Source organism: Gracilinanus agilis, chromosome 1 (genome assembly GCF_016433145.1).
Source record: "Gracilinanus agilis isolate LMUSP501 chromosome 1, AgileGrace, whole genome shotgun sequence".
Taxonomy (NCBI): domain Eukaryota; kingdom Metazoa; phylum Chordata; class Mammalia; order Didelphimorphia; family Didelphidae; genus Gracilinanus; species Gracilinanus agilis.
The window spans coordinates 179446007-179470060 of NC_058130.1; the positions used below are offsets into that span (position 1 = coordinate 179446007).

A 24054-nucleotide genomic window follows, 5' to 3' on the forward strand; every position below is an offset into this window, starting at 1 on the left:
TACTAATTCTCCAGTCAGAGGCCCTGGATTCAATTCTCACCTCTGCCAATTGGTATCTCCACAGCCTTGGACAAGTCACTTAAGCCATCCCTAGATCCCAGTTCTCTCATCTGTAAAAGGAGAGGTTCGGGTTCCTCTGAGTTCCCTTCCAGCTCTGGATCTGGGAGCCAATATTCACACAAGTTCACACAGGACCAGGGCTCAGAACTCCTGCCTTCTAATCTCATGCTCTTTTCACTTAATCCAGTTTGGTTTCTTAGGAGACCCTGGAGGTCCAGTCCACTTTGAGAGGCCATCAACTGAACAGCAGTGTAGACTCAGGCATTTCATTATGACTCTCAAGCTGGAAAGGAAGCCGGGCACTCTGGGAGGAGGGATGGGAGAGGGAACAAACAGCCCTATTCCTCTGCATGAAATGAGGCTCCTGTCCAGAAAGCTTCCAGGAGGAAATGATCATGGCTCTCTAAGCCCCAAATGGGCAGCCCCAGAATCCCCAAATACCTCGGCTCATTTCAATGGCACTGCACCCTCTGAAGTGCCACGGGCCCCTGAAAGCAGTCGGCGAAGCAGGAATTTATTTTGGAAGCTGATGTGTCAGGAAGAAATAAACAAACAGATTTCTGAACTCTCTAAAGCAGATGTGTTGGCTCAGAAAGGGAATACAGAGTCCCTTTCTTTGGGCTACAGGCTCCAGATTTTACACGGGAAAGGGCATACAGTCAGTGCCAGGAATGACCATTTGTGGCAAAAAAAATCCAGATAATAGCAATAATTGACATTCAGATTTCACTTGTAGGCTTGTTTGCAAAGCAGCCTACACACACACACACACACACACAAAATACATGTAAACACACACATCTGATCTTTCCAACATGGATAAGGGCTACCGATATGATCATGCCCATTCTACAGATGAGGAAAGTAAAGTTGATGAAGTGGCTTGAGCAACAAGGAGCCAGTTAGGCTGTGAAGGACTTAAACGTGGGTTTCCTGTTAATCCAACCCTGTAACCACCCTACTTGGGACAGCTAGGTGGCCGGGTGGAGATCCCTCACTTATTACGAGTTATGTTCCAGAGATCTCAACAATAGGCGAAAATCCACGAAGTGGCAGCATTATATTTGTTTTATTATTTATATATATTTAAGGCTTTATAAACCCTTCCCACTCTCCTATAAATCTTTTTCACACTCTTATTAACCTTTCCCACACTCTTATAAACATTGAGCCAATCAGCACCTAGGATATAGAACACAGTGCTGTGATTGGTCACCTTTGAGCCAATAGTGTGCCATGTATAATCTTGCATTGGCAAACTTGCGCAAGTGGTAGTGGTGCAATGCATTTGTGTATCCATTGTGTACACCTGGAGTCAGGTTCCTGAGTTCAAAACCAACCTCTGACACTTACTTAGTGGTGTGACCCTAGGAAAGTTACTTCACTCTGTTTGCCTCAGTTTCCTTATCAGTCAAATGAGCTAGAGGAGGAAATGGCCAAGCACTCCAGTATTTCTGCCAAGAAAACCCTAAATGGGATCATAAGGAGTAGGACACAACTAAACCACCACCATCACCACCACCACCACTCTATGATTCTCTAATGATAAAGATGACACTTAGAGAGTACTGTATGGATTTGAAGGCTGACCTTTACTTAGATCATCTTTTTAAGCCTCAGAACTCCTCTTGGAGGTAAGCAGGGCACGTGTGATTAACCCCAAAGAAGCACAGATTTAGAGTTGGTACGGACCTTTAGCGGCCCTCACATCCAGCCCCATCATTGTACAGATGGGGAAATGGAGGCACAGTGACTTGCCCAGGACTATACAGCTAGTCATGATCTGAGATGGGACTTGAATGTAGGCCTTCCTGATTTCTGTCCTCTACCATGTTGCTTCTCCTTTGCAGCAACTAAGTCAACACTTAGAGAGATGAAGTAGCTTTCCCCATTTCACCTAGGGTTCTGCCTAGTTCTCTGGATCCAAAGGGTTAGGATGATAATTTACTCTTTAAAAAAAAAAACAACTCTCTGTCTTAGAATTGTTACCACAGATTGGTTCCAAGAGAGAAGAATGGTAAGGGCTAGGCAGTTGGGGTTAAGTGACTTGCCCAGGGTCACATGGCTAGGAAGTGTCTGAGACCAGATTTGAACACGAGTCCTCCCAACTCCAGGCCTGATCCTCAATTCACTGAGCCACCTGGCTGCCCCATGACACTCTATTCATTGCAGAAATCTACCATACTGCTTCCTTCTGAGATTAGACAAAAAACAAGCACTGGCATGAACTCAACTCAAAGGTTCATCTTCTCCTGAGCTATTTCTGATGATGCCCCAAAGTCTATAATAAGACAATATGGCAGAGATGATCCTCTGGGGCTTAAGGCCCAAATCATCTATGGTGGTCCATCCTTGTACATAATAACAAACACAAGCATCTAGGAAAGACCCCTAGACCTGGAGTCAGGAAGACCCAAGTTCAAATCCAATTTCGGGAACCTCCTAGCTGTTTAATATTGGGCAAGTCACTTAACCTCCGTCTAGCTTAGTTTCCTCATCTGTAAATTGGGCATAATAATGGTCAGTCCAAAGTTGGCCAAGACTGAAATGACTCAACAACAACAATGGCACCTGCCACCCAGGATTATTGGGAAGATTAAGTGATATATTTGTAGAGCACTTTAATCACCTTAAAGTGCTGTGTAAATTATTAATACCTTCTATTATTATTTGTATTTTTATAACGTGTAAGGTTCACAATTGGATTACATAAATTTCTAGCCATTTACAGTAGCATCACCCTATGATCTTTCCATTGAAAAGAGGGGGCTTTGGTATCATGGAACAGACTTGCACTTTCTATACAGATCACTTTCTTTTAGAAAAGAAATGAAGGCATAATGCTGGAGGGAAAGCATATTGAGTGTGTTATCACTGCTGAGGCAACTTTTGGAATTTCTCCCTTCTCCTCTTACAAAGCTACAGTCTTTATCTTTCTACCCAGTCATTCGAAATGGTAGGGAGGAAAAGAGGAATCTCACTGGATTCTTCTGGCTCACCGAGGAAGGCCAGCCAGCAGTCAAAAAACAATAATGATTTTTTTAAAAACTGTTACCTTCTGTCTTAGAATCAATACTGTGGGAAGCCAATAAGAGAACAGATAAAAATCTGAGACCCCTCTTTTGATACCTCTTATGATCCATACCTTTTCTTATTGGAAAAACATTATAGACTTATTGAAAAGCTTTGAGTCCTTAGCAGACCAACAACTTCTGAGTTAAAAATTTATCTCCTTGATAATTAAGAAGCCTGAACCCTAACAAACATTACTTAGATAAGACTGCATACTTAGATAAGAATGGAGTCTTTAGTCTGGACTTTATTTGACCAGGTCTCTATAATCCAGGAGGACAGGACTCAATTAGTGAGCATCGCCATAAAATATTTCCACTCCCAGAATTATCCCCTACTAAATTGATGGTTGGAATTTGGCCATTGTCTTTGTACCTTTACTCTTTAGACTTCAATGGGTTATGTATGATTTGTTACCCCTTCACAACTGTGACTCTTTTTTTGTGTTCTTTGTTTGAAATCAGTATATAATAAACTCCAAAGCCCACAGAATTCAGGACAGCATGGGCTAACCACTAGTCTGGTTGTTCTCATTTTCTTTCTCCTGCCTTAACAATCCTATGCCACCATACACCACTCAGGACCCCAAAACCATATAGAGTCTGGCCCCCTATACAATATTAAATATCAGTTCTAAGACTGAAGAGCAATAATGGCTAGGCAAATGGGGGTTAAGTGACTTGCCCAGGGTAACACAGCTAGGAAGTGTCTGAATCCAGATTTGAACCCAGGACCTCCCAACTCCAGGCCTGACTCTCAAACCATCAAGTTACCTAGTCACCTTAAAATAATAATGTTGTTTTTGTTGTTGTTGTATAGTTGGTTTGGGTTGTCTGACTCTTTGTGACTCTGTTTGATGTTTTCTTGGCAAAGACATAGGAGTGATTTATCATTTCCTTCTCTAGCTAATTTGACAGATGAGGAAATAGAGGCAAACAGAGTTAAGTGACTTGCCCAGGGTCACATAGCTAGGAAGTATCTGAGGCCAGATTTGAACTCAGGAAGATAGATGTCTTTCTGACTCCAGGCCCAGCATTCTATTCATTGTACCAAATAATAATAACAAACACTGAAATAGCTCTTTAAGAGTTGCAAAGTGAGGTCCTAGGTTCAAATCTGGCCTCAGACACTTCCTAGCTGTGTGACCCTGGGCAAGTCACTTGACCCCCATTGCCTAGCCCTTACCACTCTTCTGCCTTGTAACCAATACACAGTATTGATTCCAAGATGGAAGGTAAAGGTTTTAAAAAAAAAAGAGTTGCAAAGCAGAAAGAAACTAGGTGGCTCAGTGGATTGAGAGCCAGATCTAGAAAAAGGAGGTCCTGGGTTCAAATTTGACCTTAAACACTTTCTAGTTGAGTGACCCTGAGTAAGTCACTCCACCCCCATTGCCTATTCCTTACCACCTTTCTGCCTTGGAACCAATACACAGTATTGATTCTAAGTCAGAAGACAAGGGTTAAAAAAATTTTACAAAGCATTTTGTCTATAATCTCATTTGACTCAGAACAGCTCTGTGAAGTTGGAGCACCATCCACTCAGGAAGCAAATGGTGAGCATCTCAAAGTCTTTGGAACACCCTGGAACATGACAGTTCCATGGCCCATCCTGCTCTGAGCTCTCCCCTCTTCCCTTTCAACATGTGGGAGCCAGAAGGGAAATGAGGGCCACATGTTTGACTTGGGTGGAGGGAAGTCCTCCAAACTGAGCTGCAGGACTCCTAAGCAGCTCTACAGCCTTCTGGCTTTCCTCTCATTGGGGTCCCTGATGCTGAACCTGGAAAATCTGGAGGTCTGGACTTGGGTCACTAAAGCCATCTTGTAGGCGAGGGAGAATTTCCCTTTCTATGGATCTCAAGGGGTTTCCCACCTTTCTCTTACTCCCTGACAAGGGTGCCAGCTGAAACAGCTCCAGAAATCCTATCATTAAATTTTCAGATAGAAATTGGCAAAAACTACAAATCAGGACTTGGTTTCTTGTTCTATTGATTGTCTGGACTCTGGATAGTGATGGAGAATATGTTAATCATGTGGATTAAATTTTAAAGTGTGTCATGTATGCTTTAAAAAAAAACTCTTACCTTCTTTCTTAGAATCAATGCTATGCCTTGGTTCTAAGGCAGAAGAGTGGTAAGAGCTAGGCAATGGGGGATAAGTGACTTGCCCGGGGAAGCATCCGAGGTCAGATTTGAACCCAGGACCTCCTGACTCTAGACCTGGCTTTCAATCCACAGAGCCACTTAGCTGCCCCCAATGTATACAATCCCCCCCCCCCAGAATGTTGACTGTTAAACATTGACCAGAACCTCCCATCCCCAAATGATGCTCAGAAGATTCTAGAAGAAGGCTACAAAAATCAGCTTACCTCAAAACTTGTAGCCTGAGCCAGGCACAACTTCCTCACAGATTCGGCTACATCAGCTACCTGGGTTTGGGTGGCCAGGCCTTCCCACTCGTACAGCAGATTGCTCACATAAAATTGTCCATAATCTGCTTCAGAGACAAGAAGTGTAAATAGAGGGGGTTAAAGGAACAGCTTGTGGAATAGACTGATTGACCTAGTCTAAGGCCCCCTCCTCAGTCCAGGATTCAGCAGTGGGGGAAGTACAACTTCTAGCCAGAAATCTTCTTTTTGAGAACGGGAGAGGGGGACAGGAAGGAGAGAGGACAAGAGAGAACTAGAAGCTGGGAGAATTCTTAAGATCACTATAAAGAACTTCATAGCCTACTAGAAGTACAAATCAGGGACTATAGTCCACACTTGGAAATTTAGTGTGGTGCTTCGTAAGTGCAAAGCACTGGAATGTGGCTATAGACACAAATGAAGAAGCAAAGGCAGTTAGTTTCTGCCCTCAAGAAGTTCTCCTAATAGGGGAAGGCAACAGATAAAGGGAAATAGTGGCCATGGAGGGATATTCTGGTTTATAAAATTACAGGGATGGTCCAGAGAGCCTTAAAGGAGTAGATTGCCATGCTCTTTTCAAAAGCAATGGAAGTCTGATCTCAGACACTTCCTAGCTGCGTGACCCTGGGCAAGTCACTTAACCCCCATTGCCTAACCCTTACTGCTCTTCTCCTTTTGCTCTATATCAATTCCTGGAGGTCTTTCTAGTTCACGTGGAATTCCCTTCAGCACAATAGTATTCCATCACCAGCATATACCACAATTTGTTCAGCCATTCCCCAGTTAAGGGACACCTCCTTATTTTCCAATTTTTTGCCACCACAATGAGTGCAGCTATAAATATTTTTGTACAAGTCTTTTTCCTTATTATCTCTTTGAGGTACAAACCCAGCAGTGGTATAGCTGGGTCAAAGGGCAGATAGTCTTTTAAAGCCCTTTGCGTATACTTCCAAATTGCCCTCCAGAATGGTTGGACCAATTCACAACTCCACCAGCAATGCATTAGTGTCCCAATTTTGCCACATCCCCTCCAACATTTATCACTTTCCTTTGCTTCCATATTGTCCAGTCTGCTAGGTCCTTACTGTGCTTCTGCCCTTGGAACCAACCTATACTATTGATTCTAAGATGGAAGGTAAGAGTTTTGTTTTTTTTTAAAGCAATGGAAGTATCGATTTGATCAATTTATTTATTTAAAAATCCTTACCTTCTTCTTAGAATCCATACTATATATTGGTTCCAAGACAGAAGAGCAGTAAGGGCAAGGCAATGGGGGTGAAGTGACTTCCACACAGGTGGGAAGTATCTGAGGCAAGATTTGAACCCAATACCACTGAGCCACCTAGCTGCCCTCCTGTCAAATTCTTTCTTTAAAATATCTCTTGGGACGGGGGCAGCTGGGTAGCTCAGTGGAGTGAGAGTCAGGCCTAGAAACAAGAGGTCCTAGGTTCAAACCCGGCCTCAGCCACTTCCCAGCTGTGTGACCCTGGGCAAGTCACTTGACCCCCATTGCCTACCCTTACCAATCTTCCACCTATGAGACAATACACCGAAGTACAAGGGTTTAAAAAAAAATATCTCTTGGGAGCAACTGGTTGGCTCAGTGGATTGAGAGTCAGGCCTAGAGATGGGAGGTGTTAGGTTCAAATCTGGACTCAAACACTTCCTAGCTGTGTGACCCCGGGCAAGTCACTTGATCCTCATTGCCTAGCTTTTATTGCTCTTCTGCCTTGGAACCAATACGCAGTATGGATTCTAAGATGGACGGTCACGGTTTAAAATATATATATATATATATATATATATAAAACATATCACAAGATGGCATAAGAAATTAAATGGGAATTTGGGGGGAGTTTTGTGGAACCTGAAGATGGTACATGAAGTCCAGCAGGCAACACAGAAGAAACTTAGAAGCTCAGAAATGCATAAAATATATGCATAGTAATGTATAGTATCAATATATTTTCTCTTTTAATACCATAAATATACACAATTTCTCTTACTATAAGCACTCCAGAAGGAAAGAAAGGAAGGAAGGAAGGAAGGAAGGAAGGAAGGAAGGAAGGAAGGAAGGAAGGAAGAAAGAAAGAAAGAAAGAAAGAAAGAAAGAAAGAAAGAAAGAAAGAAAGAAAGAAAGAAAGAAAGAAAGAAAAATTCAGACTTCAGATTTCTCTGGCATGAATGGATGGCCAAAAACTTTTACACTGATTTTCCAGCTCATGGGGCTACTGTGCCCCCAAACCCAGCGATGGGGAAGGGATACTTGTACTTCCTAGTTGTAGATGCAGACAACTCCCTTCTCTCCCCCTCTGACAGGTAATGTGATATAAAGGAAAGAGAACTAGACATCCTGCCAGTAGAATTGGATTCCAATCCCACCTTCCCCCTCTCATTATTAGCCATGGAACCCTGAACAAATCACTTCTTCTCATCCTTAAGTTTCTCACCTGTAAAATGAGGGTAAGAACATTTGTGAAGAGTTGGGGAAGGAATACCTAGTAAGGTGTAACTCCTTATAAGCACCTCAAAGGCAGGAATCGTGTCTCAGACTACTTTCATACATGCCTTTGGGTCTAGCGCATTTTTTTACTTTTTTTTAAAACCTTACCTTCTGCCTTAGAATCAATACTGTGTATTGGTTCCAGGACAGAAGAGTGTTAAGGGCTGGGCAATGGGAGTTAAGTGATTTGCCCAGAGTCACACAAGTAGGAAGTGTATGAGGTCAAATTTGAACCCAGGACCACCCATCTCTAGGCCTGGCTCTCAATCCACTGAACCACCCAGCTGCCCCCTCTAGAACATTTTTGATCCCCTTGATACTCAATTAATGGAAGGAAGCCAGATGGATATAGAGCTGGATTTGGACACAAGAAGACTGAGTATTATGCCTCGGTCACTTATTTTGTTGTTCAGTCATTTTGATTATGTCTGTTCGACTCTTCATGACCCCATTTGAGGTTTTCTTGGCAAAGAAATTGGAGTGATATGCCATTTCCTTCTCCAGTCCATTTTATAGATGAAGAAATTGAGACAAATAGGGTTAAATGATTTGCCCAGGATCACATAGCTAGGAAGTATCTGAGGCTGGATTTGAACTCAGATTTTCCTGACTCCAGGTCCAGTACAGTTTCCTCTGTACCACCTAACTGGTACTTACTAGCTGTGTGATTTGGGGCAAGTCACTTAACTTCTGCCTGCCTCAGTTTCCTCAACCATAAAATGAGGACTATCTCCCAGAGTTGCTGTGAAGATCAAATGAGATAACATGTAAAGTGCTCTGCAAACTTCAAAAATACTCTATAGATGTTTATCACCACCATCATAATCATTATTATTAAATGCTTGATGAATTGAAATAAAAAGAGAGAATAGAATATTTTCATGCGTCTGATTTTCAGTAGAGACCTCTAACACAGTGAGTAGAAGACCAGCCTTGTAGACAATAAGTCCTAGGTTCAGATCCTACCTCTTAAACATACTAAATGCATCCCCATTCACCAGCATCCCAAGCAAATCTTTCCGATTGAAAGTCACAGACGAGTCAGTCATCCACATCCGTGGAAACAATTTCCACCCCAGGAATTAATTCCCTATATTAATAAATCCATCTGAGCAGGAAAAGAAGATGTCTTAAAGCTAAGTCCCATTTCTGGATTTTTCTCTAGAAACCAATATCCAGTTTCAACCCAAAGGGGTCCCCATCTTGCTCTCCTCCACCATTGTAGACTGTGCCGCCTTCCTATTCACCTCCCTCCCCTCTCTGAGGTTAAGCTATATGCTAACCATTTGTTAAGTGGCTGCTCTGCTGTCACCCTTCAATGGAACCCACCCAGTGAGTGAGAGACCCAACGCCCCACGTTCCCAGAGGCTACACTGTGCTTCCATTCACGCCAGGGAAAGGGGGTGGGGGAGAGAGAAAGAAGCTGGTTTTTAGAGTCTCCATGGGAAGATTTTTAGCTCCATTTTAAAATCAATTCTTCCCCCAAACAAGGAGTGGGAGTGTTGCCTCATATCCAGCAGGGATGAAGGAGTTCCCAGACCCCAAATCTTCCATGAACAAAAGCCAAAATATTAGTGGGCATTTCCACACAGACATAAAGAGAATGTTCTAGTTACCAACGTCAGGCTCTGGGAAGATAAATAATCGTTTTGCCAAGAAAAGGGAAGCGGAGAGGTTTTCAATCCTGTGAAAGCACCTCATAGCAGTGTGGTTCTTCTTTCTATAGTATTAAATAAAGAATCCTTGATCGACACATAGATAGGACCTCTGCTGGTTCACCTTGCTCGTTTTTACAGATGAGGAAACTGAGGCCCAGGTGATTTGCCCAAGAGCATAGAGGAGAGTATCTGAGGTTGGGGTTAAGCCCAGAGGCAGCTAGGTGGTGCGGTGGATGGAGTGCTGAGCTTGAAGTCAGGAATATTCATCTTCTTGAGTTCAAATCTGGCCTCAGACACTTACTAGCTATGTGACCCTGGGCAAGTCACTTAACCTTGATTGCTGCCTTAGTCCCTCATCCGTAAAATGTGCTGAATAAGGAAACAGCAAACCATGCCAGTGTCTCTGCCAAGAAAACTCAAAAGGCGTCACAAAGAGTCCGACACAACTGAAAGGACTGAACGATAAAACCTCTAGGACTAGGTCAGGTGGGATTGTGTCTGCTTGTCTTTGCATCTATCCCCAGTGTTTAACATGGTGCCTGGCATAGATTAAGGATTTGATAAAATGCTTATTCATGGCCTGACTATTGCTCCAGAGCTAATGATCTTTTCGCTACCCTACACTGCCTCCTTAGTGCTGAGGACTTCTTTTATTTTTATTTTTAACGAACCCAAACCAGATTCCTGTCGTCTCCTCTTATAACCTTGTCCATCTGTCAAATTATAGTCCTGTTTACTAGAACAACATTCAAGCACCCTGCTCTTTTTCTTTTCCCTATTTATTTTTGGTTGGTTGCTCATTTTCTCTGCTTTTTATTATTATTTTTTTTTACTTCTACTTATTTATCTTAAAGGTGGACTCTTTTTTCAGGTTAGAGAGTTACACTCTTAAACTTCAGTTTTTTCTTGCTGCTACCCTCTGCTCTAGTTCTGTTTTTTTTATTTGTTTTTATTGTCATGCAAACCATAACTCCATATTGATCATTGTTGTAAGAGCAAACTCATACATAACAAAAATCCCTTCTTTTTCTAGTACAATGTTAAACTATAGAGGTGATAATGGGCATCCTTGCTTCACTCCTGATCTTATTGGGAAGGCTTCTAACTTGTCTCCATTGCAGATGATGCTTGCTGATGGTTTTAAATATATATACTATTTATTATTTTTAGGAAAGGTCCATCATACTTTCTAGAGACCTTCTTTTTCTTTTAAACAGAACATTCCTGCTTTCTCCATCCCACTCCCAATGCCTGAGTTTTTTTTTCCTTTTTTAAATTCAATATTCCAACCTCCTTTAGCTGTTTTCCATCTGCCTTGGCTTCCTGAATCCCAACTATCCTGGCTGCCCTCCCACTGGATGCCTCCTCATTTGTCGATGTCCCTTCTAAATTGTTGGGCTGTGGTACAATTTTAGGACTGCACGTTCAATCCTTTTTTTCTGTTCTGTTTTGTCTATTGACATGTTCATCCTCTTTGGTGTTTTAAATTCAAAATTCAAAAAGAAAATTAGAAATGAGCTATGGTGTCCAAAAATGAACATAATCTCAGTGGGTTCTGCACCAGTCAGACCTAGAGGCCCAAGAAGGAATACATATGCCTGAGGCAAATTCAACTGAATGGGGAATCCTCAGGGGAGACAGAATAAGATAGGTCAGGAATGATGAGGCCAGGAAGAAAGAATTCATGAAGAAATGGGATAAAAATGCAATCTTCTTTTCCAGACATTTGAAAAAACAGGTTGACTTCATCATCTGTTTACAAGGACTTCCTGGCCAGAGACAGAGGAGAGAATGACAAGATCTCCATCGTTCTTTCTTGGCGAAGGAGAATGGGATTCCGGTGCCTTCACCTGACCCTCTCCCACAGAGCTGGTTTTGTGAGCAAAAGGGCAGAAAACCTGCCCGGTGTCTGGACGTGGGGAGTTACCTTTGTTGGATGGAGCCTGGGGCTTCACATGCAGCAGACTCAGGGTGGAGTGTGTCCTGGTCTGCACGCCATTCCCTTTCTCAGAGAAGGGTCCAACTACGTCAAACTCTGTGCATTTTGTCTCCTCTAGCAGACCTTCCTGGAAACTCTGGTAGCATTCCACCTTTGAAACCAAGCTCGGCTGCGAGGACTGAGAAGAAGAGAGGAGATACATCAGAGACAAAAAAAAAAAAAAAAAGACTTGAATAGAATGAGGATCCTGATCCAGGGCACTGAGTTCCAAATTTAGGGACCACTATGGCCCCAAATGATTTTGGTGAGAAAGACCTCTCATTGTTCTATTATCATGTCCTTTGGGTATTGGGATGAATTCATCTATTGAATTTGGGGTAGATGAGGCAGGAGGGGAGGGGAAAAAGGAGGGAGGAGAGAGCTAGGTGGCTCAGTGGATAGAGAGCCAAACCTAAAGACAGGAGGTTCTGGGTTCAAATCTGACCTCATATACTTCCTAGCTTGTGACCCTGGACAAGTCACTTAACCCCAAATGTCTAGCCCTTACTGCCCTTCTGCCTTGGAACCAATATTTAGTATTGATCCTAAGATGGAAGGTAAGGGTTTAAAAGAATAGAAAAGGGGAGAAAAACCTCTGAAGGGAACAATTATAAAACTCATATTGGAACAATGCCTGAAAATAGATTGTCTAGCGATTAAGTACAATTCCAGTGGACCAGTGATTAAGCATTCTATCAACCTCCAGACAGAGAGATGACAGACTCTGCCTGCAGGGTGAAACTTAATAGTTTTTGGCCCTGGTCAATATGAGGATTCATTTGCTTTTACGTTTTTCTCTTTTTTCCGATGGGAGAGAATGGGAAAGAGAAAAAAATGGATTTTTGTTCATTAAAATAAACTTAATTTTAAGAAGGAAATAGGTTGTAAAAATTGATATATGCATTTAAGTTCCTTAAAATCTACAACTGTATATGCATCTTTGATTAGAGAAGAAGGATGGTAGGACAGAAAGACCATGGAACTCGAGGCAAGGGTGCTAGGTTCTAGTCCAAGCTCTGCCACTATATTATTCTGTGACTTTAGAGAAGTTGCTTTAAATCTCTAGACCTCATTTCTCTTGTGTGGCACTGTGGGGCAATAGATAGAATACTTGACTTGAAGCATAGGACATATATTTAAATCCTGGCTCAGCCATTGCTCATGTGGCTCTAGGGAAGAATTATCATTTCTCTATACCAGCACCCATAAAATGAGGAGGTTGGACTAGATGACCCTTAAGGTCCCTTCCAACTCCAAATATTTAATCCTAATAATTACAGATGACAAGGTAGGATGGAGGTCTATGGGCCTTTCCAACTCTGGGTCTACAATCCTATGATTCTTCTTCCATCCTTTTTGTTTCATAGTCCTGAATGAGACACGGGAGAGTATTGTGGTTCATCTTGTGTGAAAACACCAGAACCTCTCCTCAAAATATGTTCCTTATTATAAGACTATTGGAGTCTTAAACTGGTCTCCAGGGTTTATCTCATTTTATCCTTAGGTAATTTAAGTTACAGAGGCATTGGACATATCAGCACCTGTGGGGATGGGAATTGGGACTGGATAGAATGGGAAAGTACTATCTAAACCATTGTCCAAACAGTGGTTGATCTCAGAGTGAGATCTAGATTCAATAGAAAGATTTTTCAGACTGATGAGAAACAGCACATTCCTTCTTCAAAAGTTCCAAGGTCTAGCTGTGTGATCCTAGGCAAGTCACTTTACTCCATTTGCCTAGCTCTTACCAGTCTTCTGCCTTGGAACCAAAACTAAGTATGGATGTTAAGACAGAAGGTGAAGGAATTTTTTTTTTAAGTCCCAAGAGTCTAGGTCAGGACTATAGTGCAGATCAATAATACTTACTGTCATCCCTGGAAGAACTTCTGACCGAAGAAAAGTAAATCCATGGTGTCGGAGAGAACACTGGGTTAAGTCCTTTGTCTTCAGGAGTCGGGAACCTTTTCGTGTGTATGTGGTAGGGCATTTTCCCAAGACATCGATCTAGAGCCAAAACCCCAAGCCCATGAGTGATAACAGAATTTCTGTCTCCTTCTCCCTATCTTCTTCTCTTTATTTTTTCTCTTCCCCATTTCCTTTCTTCCTCATTCCTCACTATTCCCTTTCAACACGCATGTCCCTCTTCCGTGTCTTACTTGAATTTCCCATCTACCCCCTATTCTCTCTGAGAAAAATTGTGTAGTTGGTGTTGCTCAGGTAGGGAATCCAAGCTTAAAATGGCCCTTTCATTTCTCCCATTTTGATTAAATCCACCCAGGTTTCTCCCAGTGAGACTAGGAGTCTTTGGGGGAGCCAAGACATGGCATGTAACCAGACTCACCTCATCAATGATTTCTGGAATGGTGGTTCCAGGGCTGGTCTGAAGGAGACTTAAGACACCACGTTTGATGTTTACGACCCAGCTTGGATCTCCTCGGTGGGGGCAGACCTTAGGAATCTTTCCATCACGAAACACAAAGGCAAGTGGGAACTTTTCCAAAGTCATCCTACATGGAACCAAATACAATTAAGCTGACTCTTCACCACCACGGTGCAGCAGGCTAGAGATCTTAGGATCATAAATTAAGACTGGGAAGGACTCTTGGAGGTGAAGGGCCTAGAGGACAACTAGGAGCTTAGCTCATGAACTTCACACTTCCCTACAGTGGCCCTTTCTTTCTTGCCCTTCCACCAGGGTTTCTTCCCATCATTCTCTCTCTAAACTCTTACTCTTCTCCTTTCAATAACTTCTAAGTCTATTTTGAGGAAGTGGGATACAGTGGGAGGAAAATGAATTTAGGAAAAAAATCTGATTTCAAATCCCACTTTTTCCACTTATTACTTGTGTGACTGGGAAAATCTCTTGGAGCCTCAGTTTCCTTTTCTAAAAAACAAGGCAACAAGATGGCCACTAAGGACTTCATCTATGATTTCATACTATAATCTATTATTTATGTCTCTCCTGTTCTCATCTCTTCACTGTCTCCTCCCACCCTCCCAAGAGCACTTTTTCCTCCAGAATTTTTAAGCAGTTTAGGCTCTCTTGGACAGCAATGCCCACTAGGTCTCAGGTCACACATCTTTGCCTGTGCTGGGGAAACGCTAATGGAGTCTGACCACCCAGAATAGCGAGTGTCACTCTCTCTCAGCTTCAGGGAGCCCGATGTCTTCCGTCCCTGTGACTTAGCATTTCTGATGAGGGGCTCTGGACAATAGGCATCACCGCCCCGTTTGAGCGGTTCCTCCCTGAGCAAGCCTTTGAGCAGAGGACCCATCTGCCCCCTCAACATTCCCATATCCACAGACAAAAGCTCTAACAAATGAATTTAAAATAAAAGAAAAAGAGAGAAGTGGAGAGATGAGGAGAGTCGGGGTTGGGCCAGCTCTGTTTGACTCTCAGCTTTGAAATAACGGTCTCCCAGAGAGTCCCAGTCTTGGGGGAGGGCTGGGAAGCTGGTCAGTAGGACAATACCAGGAGATTACCAGGCTTGGCCAAGCCAGACAAAAGATTGGCTTGTCTTGATGATGAGAGAGAACCTGTTCTCTAGAAAAATCCCGTCTTTGAGAAATGGGTGGGATGAGGAAAAGTACAGACTTTGAAAATCATGGCTACTTCCACCTCCATGCTGGTTCTCACATTTACCAGAAGTGACCTTGACATAAATGGGATGGTAAAGGCAAGAAACTAAGCTGGGTAAAGAAAAGATATAGGTGTAAGATAATGCTCACTAAGCACTGCAGAATTGTGCTAAGCACTGGGTATACATAAAGAAAGGCAATAGACAGTCCCAACTCCCAAGGAGCTCACAGTGTCAATGATCCGAGAGGTTTAGTGGCTAGAAAGCTGGCCTTGGAATCAAGAAGACCCGGCCTGAAATCCTGCTTCGGACACATCCTAGCTAAGTGATCCTGGGAGAGTCATTTAATCTCTTGGTGACCTGAGTAACTCTCTAATATACAGGCCATGACCAATCTGCATCTGTGGAGAGAGTTTCCACATGAGAAATTTCCTCCATTACTGAAATCACAGGTCCAGAGATATATAAGTAGACCCTGTCCTAGACCCCATCTACACTGCCCATTGAGTACCTTTATACCCTCCTTTTAGAGAAGAATGGGGACATGAGCCAAACCTAAGGTCTAAATGATTCAGCTTGGCTCTCTGGGATGAGAGCATAGAAATTCAAAGTTCAAGGGGACAAAAAAAGAGAGCCAAATTCCTCACTTAGGCGCCAGGCTCCCCTGAATCCATTTGAGTATGGGTCTAGACCAGTGGTTCCCAAACTTTTTTGGTCTACCGCCCTCTTTCCAGAAAAAATATTACTTAGTCCCCTGGAAATTGATTTTTTAAATTTTAATTGCAATTAATAGGAAAGATAAATGCACCTGTGGCCATCACTGCTTTCCTGGATTGCTGCAGCACCCACCAGGGGGCGGTAGTGCCCATTTTGGGAATCACTGGTCTAGACTGAGGTCATTTTATTAGGGAGAGGATGAGCACTACTCGAACCCAGAAGTGATTCTGTGTAATTGTATACAACACATACAAATAACACATTTTCAACATTCAGGAAAAGATAGGCAACAATTTCCTTCCACCAGCTGAGAGGCAAACCCATTTCTCAGCACTAGACTCCTTACTGTAACTCCTTGACTCCTATAATACCTTGCCAATCTTCATTAAACATTTTTATGTTTGGATTATGGTCTTTCACACACATCAAAGTAGAAAGACAGTCCTCATTCGTGTTTGAAAAGTTTGCAAGGTCCTAAAGTAGCACTGGGGAACTTCTCTCCCCACCTAGACACCTAAAGAGGGTTTTTTCAAATCACTCAAGGGCTTTAGTAATATGCAGAACCCATTTGAAGACATTTCAACCCATATGAAAATAAGACTTTCCTTCTGTATTATAAAATGTACCAAACAATTATGGTAGACCTATTACCCTGTGGGTAAAAAACACATAAATGGAAATATGATACCAGCTGTTGCAGCAATTGTGTAAATAAAATCTTTAATAGCACAAAAGAAAGGTAGCAAGCTCTTAAAGTTAAAGCTCATAGCTTATCTTATTGCTTTTTTTCTTTTTGATAATTTTTTCTAAATTACATCAGTATAATTTTTTTCTTTTTTTTTTAAAAATTAAAATTTTAGTTTTCCTCCTATTACATGTAAAAACAATTTTCTTAACGTTCATTTTTTTTAAGTTTTAAGTTCCAAATTCTTTCCTTCTCACCTTCCCTAACTCCCTCCCTTCCCATCTCCCTCCATGAAATGGTAAGCAATTTCATATAGATTTTACATGTGCAATTGTGTAAAACATTTTTCCATATTAATCATTTTGTGGAAGAGATCTCAAATGAAAAAAAGGAAAAAGAAAAAGAAATAAAGTCTGCATTCAAACTCCATCAGTTCTTTTTCAGAGAGGGTATGACATTTTTCATTATGAGTCTCCAGGATTGCCTTAGGATCACTGGAATTGCTAAGAATAACTAGGTCATTCACAGTTGTTCATCAGGAAATATTACTGTCACTGTATACAATGTTCTTCTGGTTCTGCTGACTTCACTTTGTATCAGTTCATGTAAGTTTTCTGAAACTCCTGCTTTTCATTAGAGTATTCCATAACTATCATATACCACAACTTGTTCAGTCATTCCCCAACTGATGGATAACCTTTCAATGTCCAATTCTTTGCTATCACAGAAAGAGCTGCAATAAATATTTTTGTACAAGTAGATCATTTTCCCTTTTTAAAAAATCTCTTTTGGATACAGACCTAATGATGGTATTGATGGATCAAAGGATATGAACAGTTTAGAGTCCTTTGAGTGTAATTCCAAATTGCTCTCTAGAATGGTTGGATCAGATCACAACTTCACCAACAGTGTATTAATTTCCCAATTTCCCCCCATCCTCACCAACATTTGTCATTTGCCTTTTTTGTCATACTACCCAATCTAAGAGGTATGAGATGGTACCTCGGAGTTGTTTTAATTTGTATTTCTCTAATCAAATGTGATCTAGAGCATTTTTTCACATAACTATAGATGGTTTTAATTTCTTCATCTGAAAACTGCCTGTTTATATCCTTTGACCATTTATCAATCTTATTTCTCTGTATTTCCTGGTAGACTTATTTCTTTACCTCAGACTTTCTGATTCCTTTATAGGCTCTTCCTTGGATTCCAGAGAAGACTTAATCTGGATGTCTTGGAGCTAAGATGGAAATGTTGTAAATTAATATTTTCTTGAGAGATACAATGATATCATTCAATTATTGAAGATAATATATTTAACTTCTAATTATCTCTGGTGCCATGTTAAAAGAGTCAGCACTTCAATTCTCAACTTGTCTACTTGAACCAAGGTCATTTTCTTTCTATTTAAAGGGTCAATGTAGAACAGTAGAAAGTACACAGACTGGCTCAAGAGTAACAGGACCTGGGTTCAAACTCCTGCCCTTCTGGCACTTGTTACCTATATGGCTTAGCCTTGGGCCTCAGTTTCCTCATTTTTTAAATACAGGGGCTGAACTTGATGACTTCTCAGGTCCCTTATGGTTTCAAATCTGTGATCCAGCACTTAGCATAGAGCCTGGCACATAGTAGGTTTTTAATAAATGTCTGTTGACTTTTTGTTGTTGCTCAGTTCTATTTGACTCTTTGTGATACCATTTGTATTATTTTCTTGGCCAAGATATTGAGTGATTTGCTATTTCCTTCTCCAGCTCATTTTATAGATGAGGAAACTGAGGCAAATGTGGTTAAGTAACTTATCCTAGGTCACATGGCTTATAAGTATCTGAGGCCAGATTTGGACTCAGGTCTTCCTGACTCCAGGCCAAGCACTCTATTTCTCCACTGTGTCATCTAGCTAATTTTCTGTGGTCTTCTCCAAACTTAATATTTGTGTAGATGTGGAATAATCATTTAACTTCCCTGGGCCTCAGTTTCCTCATCTGTAAAATAAGAGGATTAATCTAGATGGCCTCTGAAGTTCCTTGTAGCTCCAGATCTAGAATCGTTTGACCTGCTCTCTCTAGTGACAACCCTATTTCTGTCAATGTTCTTTTACCCAACACTCAGGTATAAAATCTGTTTGGCTCAACCCTTCCTGAACCATCCTGGGTCCAAGATAAGGGATCTTACCTATCTCTGAACTCTTCTTTTTAATTTTATTTTCTTTTTTAAAAACCTTATCCTCTGTCTTAGCATCAATTCTAAGAAGAAGAGCAAGAGTTAGACAATCAGAGTTAAGTGACTTGCCCAGAGTCACATAGCTAAGAAGGATCTGAGACCAGATTTGAATCCAGATAATCCTGACTCCAGATCTGACTCTCTATCTCCTGAGCCACCTAGCTACCCCTTCTCTGAGCTCTTCTGGTACATCCTTCACCTTTCCCCCTCTGTTTTGCTATAGCTCTCATCTCCCCCAAAAGGCAGTGAGCTCTTAAGGTAGAGCTTATGTCTTTGTATTCCCTGGTAGACTTTGCACCGTGCTCTGCACATAGTAGGCTCTCAAGAAATATTGTAAATAAAATAAAACTTTTCCTACTTCACAGTTTGGTCTCAAGTCAGCCCAGGGTGTGCCTTATGGAGGATGCTAGAAGAGACCAGGAAAAGTCTGAAGCCTCGTAGTTTCTTTGATCCTATGTGCCATGTATATTTAGCCATCATTTTAGGATTCTTCCTTCTAACAGAAACTACTCTGGATACATTTGGTGTCCAGGGAGAGGCAACATGGAACAATGACTCTGGAGTTAGGAGACCTGGATTCAAATTCTGTCTCAGATGCTTACCACTTATTCAATCTAGGGCAAGGCATTTAACTTCAACTGCATCTCATTTTCCTCATCTATAAATAAGTATTGGATTATATGACCTGTTGGGCTCCCACCAGGTCTGGACTATGACCTTCTGATATCAAGATTTTCTGCTGTTTAATTAGGGGCTTCAGGGGATAGATGGCTGTGTCTGGAGTGAGGAAGACCTCAGTCGAAATCCACTTTCTAGTTGTGTGACCCTGCGCAAGTCACAGAATTCTATTTGCCTCAGTTTCCTCATCCATCAAATGAGCTAGAGAAGGAAGAGGCAAATCCCTCCAGTATCCTTGCCAAGAAAACTCCAAATGGGGTCACAAAGAGTTGGACATGACTGAAAAAAGCCTGAACAACAGTAACATCTCTAAAAAATAAAGAACAAAACTCAGGAGTTACTGCTTCTGCCTATTCCCATTGGCTTTGGTGTGGTCCTCCTGGGAGGACATCCCAAAGATACTCACCCACAGGACCATGTGGCACCTGCTGATAACATCCAGAATCACCAAACCCTCAAGTCCCACACTGCTCTTCTGTGTCCCAGTGGCCTGCAGAGAGGTACTGCTGCTGGTGGAGTATCGATAACTGTACCAGGTACCTTTGGAGAAGGAGAGTCCACCAGGACCTAGGGAACAGCAGAGAGGCAAGTGTCATCTTGAATAGAATCCCAAGTAGGTCAACCGATAGCCTTCAGATCCTCACATAGTATAGAAACCATGGAACATAGAACAGAGATCAAGCATCAGAAGGGACTTTAGACAGTCATCTAGTCCAACGCTCTCACATTCACAAGTTAGGAAACTGAGGAACAAAGAGATTAACTGATGTGTCCAATGTCGCATGTGGTATGTGTCAGAGCCAGCATCTCAACCTGGGTCTTATAACTCCAAGTTCAGCCCCAAAGAGATTATGTTCTTCTTGACTTCTACCTGTCCAACTCAATTCCACAAACATTAAGTGTCTGTTTTGTTCAAGGAGAAATGTAGCCGTAGTGTAGACTCTGGCCACAGAGGCAAGAACACCTCCAAGATACCTACAAGCAAATCACTTCACTTCTCCATTCTCCAGCTCTCTAAAAACTACTTTTTTATAGAGTAATTGCCAATCAATGCTGGGGAAAGGAGCTTCCTAGACAAACATTTTCCACATGGATCAAATTATAGATGAAAACGAAATAAACTATCCTAGATATTATACATGCAAAATTAAAACACAATAAATGCCTACACTCAAGGAGCTTGTAGTATAATGAGGATGATATATCCACAGATATCAATTGATAAACATTATTAAGGGCTTACTATGTGCTAGACTCTGTGCTAAGTGTCTGGAGTGTAGAAGAGGGGGAGAAATAAAGAAAACGCAAAAACGGTCCCTCCCCACGAGGAACTTACATTCTAATGGGAGACAACATGTAGATGAATAGTTAAATACAATATACCTGTGAGGAATGTGGAAGATAAAGGTGCAGAGGAAGGTGGAGGAACTGGAACAGGTAGCCACTCAAATGTGTGGTGCAAGGGAGAACATGATAGTTAAGGGCAGAGAAGAAATTCAGAAAATTACCAATTATAAGAAATTTTCAACATTTGCACCTGGCCTCAACTCAACTTGATGATGCTGTGATAGAATGCCAGATCTGGAGCCAGGAAGACTTATCTTCCTGATTTCAAATCTGGCCTCAGACACTTACTAAGCTTGGGCACTTACTGACCTTAGGCAAGTCATCTGACTGTTTGCCTCAGTTTCTTCATCTGAAAAATTAACTGAAGAAAGAAATGGCAAATCTCTTCAGTATCTTTGCCAAGAAAATTCCAGATAAGACCACGGAGTCAGACATGACTGAAATCATTGAACAACATTGAAGGCTTGATCAAAGAAATCTGCTTGAAGAAAGGATTTCAAAAAGTTGAAATATGGAGGTGGTACATTTCAAGCAGGAAGAATTAGCCTGGGTGAAAGCAGAGAGTATCTTTCATATAAGGCTGTTGAGGAGGTAGCTGGGTGGCTCAATGGTTGAAAGCCAGACCTAGCGACAGGAAGTCCTGGGTTCAACCTGGCCTCAGACACGTCCTAGTTGTGTGACCCTGGGTAAGTCACTCAACCCCCATTGCCTAGCCTTTACTGCTCTTCTGCCTTGGATCCAATACACAGTATTGATTCTAAGATGGAAGGTAAGAGTTTTTAAAAAGGCATTTGAAGTTCTGAGAAGATAAAAGTATAGATCTAGGAGAGAGAAAAAAAACAAGAAAGGGAAAACACTAGTATAGGGAGCTTAGAGAGTAGAGGCAGCAGAAGAAAGAGAAGTTCCAGATAGTTTAGGACCTCAGGTGTCAGAGTGAGGAGTTTATATCTTATCCCATGGTCTATGGGGAAAGACTGAAAATTTTCAAGAAGGGAAATGGACGTGATCAGTCTTGTGTATTAGGTAGTTTATTTTAGCAATGAAAAATTGGAGGCCAGATTAATTAATGAAAAAGAAGATAAATTCAACAGCATTGGGTAACAGTACTCCTCAGACCACTGGTCCTTTACCACCGAAGTCCTTGGCACTGTGAAATGATTCAAAATCATAATGAACCTATATGATTTATTGGTGGAAATAATAATCAAGATGATGAAAAACATCTGCTCTAGACCTTTTTATCTGACTTACAGTTAAAACCTTTATCATCCCCTATTAGAACGCAGTTTCCTTGAAAACAAGATTATCTTACTTTTCACATAGTAAGCACTTCATATATGCTTTTTCATTCATTCATTCTTGTAATAATCTAGTCAATGAGGGGCAGCTAGGTATGAATAGAGAGCCAAACTTGCAGTCAAGAGGATCTGGGTTCAAATCTGCCCTCAGACATTTCTTAGCTGTGATTCTGGGTAAGTCACTTAACCCTAGTTGCCTAGCCCTTACCAGTCTTCTGCCTTAGAACCAATACTTGATATCAGTTCTAAGTTAGAAAGTAAGAGTTTAAATAATTCATGCAACAAAAAATAATAAAAGTCTGAGCTAGGATAGCGTAAGTATGAATGGAGAAGAAGAGATATAGTGGAGTCAGAGTCTCTAGATTATAGCAATTAATGGTGGAGTTTGGTGGAGAAAGAAGATTCAAAGATAGCTGTGAAATCTGGTGCCCAGGAGGATGCTGGAGCCAATCACAGGAAAGATGACTCTAGGAGGATGGGTGGGTCTCAGGGAAATATGATCAATTCAGTCTTGGGTATGGAGGTATCTCGTAGGATCGGAGCTCAGGAGAAGACATATGGATTGGATAAATGTAGATTTAGGGTAGTGGTTCCCAAACTTTTTTGGCCTACTGCCCCCTTTCCAGAAAAAATATTACTTAGCCCCCTAGAAATTAATTTTTTAAAAAATTTAATAGCAATTAATAGGAAAGATAAATGCACCTGTGGCCATCACCGCCCTACCTGGATCACTATAGCACCCACCAGGGGGTGGTGGCGCCCACTTTGGGAATCACTGATTTAGGGAGCCATCTGGGGAGAACCAATGACTAAAGCCACACATGAGGATCAGGGTTGGCTACCTACCTCACTCCAGGGCAATCTTGAGCTAATTAGATACATACAAATCAGTTAAGTAGATAAAGCTTTTATTACACACTGTCAATAGTTACAAAGTATATCATAGTCTCTCAGCCTCAGTTTCCTCATCTGTAAAATGGAGGTAATAACAACACCTACCTCAGAGTATTTGTGAAGATCGAACAAGATAATATGTCAACCCCTTTGCAAATCTAAAAGCACTATAAAAATGCAGGCTATCATGCACTATTCTTATAAAGAATACAGTGCTGGGCATGGCTACAATACTGAGGACACAATTTAGGGAGCCCAGAGACTCTGGGACTCTCAGTCTAGTGGAAAAAGAAAAAAGATAAAATTACGAGTAATGATGACCACTTCTCTACATAGAATAAACTTCATCATGTATTTTTCAATAATATCAATCATGATCCTTCTTGATATTTATATCAGGATTTCTGCTTTTCAAAGCCCTTTCACAACCATTATGGCATCCAATTCATAACAAATAGCCACTTTTATATAAATAAATTTATATATAATTTATATATAAATGCCTTATTTTCAAAATGAGGAATTTAGATTACCTGGTATCTAAAGACCCTTCCCACAACCTGTTATGTTAGACTCAAAGATAAACAGATTTGGCATCCAACCCCACCCCTCAGACCTTTGTTAGTTATGTGATGCTAGGTTTACCTGGCCCCTTCTTACCTTTCCAATCTTCTCATACTTTCCTCCCTTCCATATACTCTCTGGTGCATCCATATTGGTTTATTTGCTATTCTTCCCCAACACAACTCTCTTATCTCCCATCTCCATGCCTTTGTCCTGGCTATCCCTCTGCCTATTATGCTCTCCCTCATCACTTCTGTTTGAGGACATCCACTGCTTCTTTCAACAATCAGTTAAACTTCAGCTTCTTTAGGAGTTCTTTCCAGTCTCCCCAGTCTCTTAACCTTTCCCTCTGAGACTGCTTTCCTGCTATTATATATATATATATATATATATATATAT

The 24054-nt window shown here is 41.4% G+C and overlaps 1 protein-coding gene across 1 annotated transcript in view; it reads right to left on the reverse strand.

Annotated features, from left to right (window-relative positions):
* The window catches only part of LOC123249339, a 192956-nt gene extending 169490 nt beyond the window's left edge, over nucleotides 1-23466 (reverse strand). Inside the window, exons 1-7 of the mRNA XM_044678334.1 lie at nucleotides 23400-23466; nucleotides 19959-20119; nucleotides 17824-17894; nucleotides 14016-14181; nucleotides 13541-13678; nucleotides 11624-11813; nucleotides 5497-5621 (exon numbers count right to left, since the gene is read on the reverse strand). Of these exons, the coding sequence (XP_044534269.1) occupies nucleotides 5497-5621; nucleotides 11624-11813; nucleotides 13541-13678; nucleotides 14016-14181; nucleotides 17824-17894; nucleotides 19959-20119; nucleotides 23400-23466 (918 nt within the window). The remainder of the gene's footprint in view (nucleotides 1-5496; nucleotides 5622-11623; nucleotides 11814-13540; nucleotides 13679-14015; nucleotides 14182-17823; nucleotides 17895-19958; nucleotides 20120-23399) is intronic.
* Nucleotides 23467-24054: the final 588 nt, after the last annotated feature.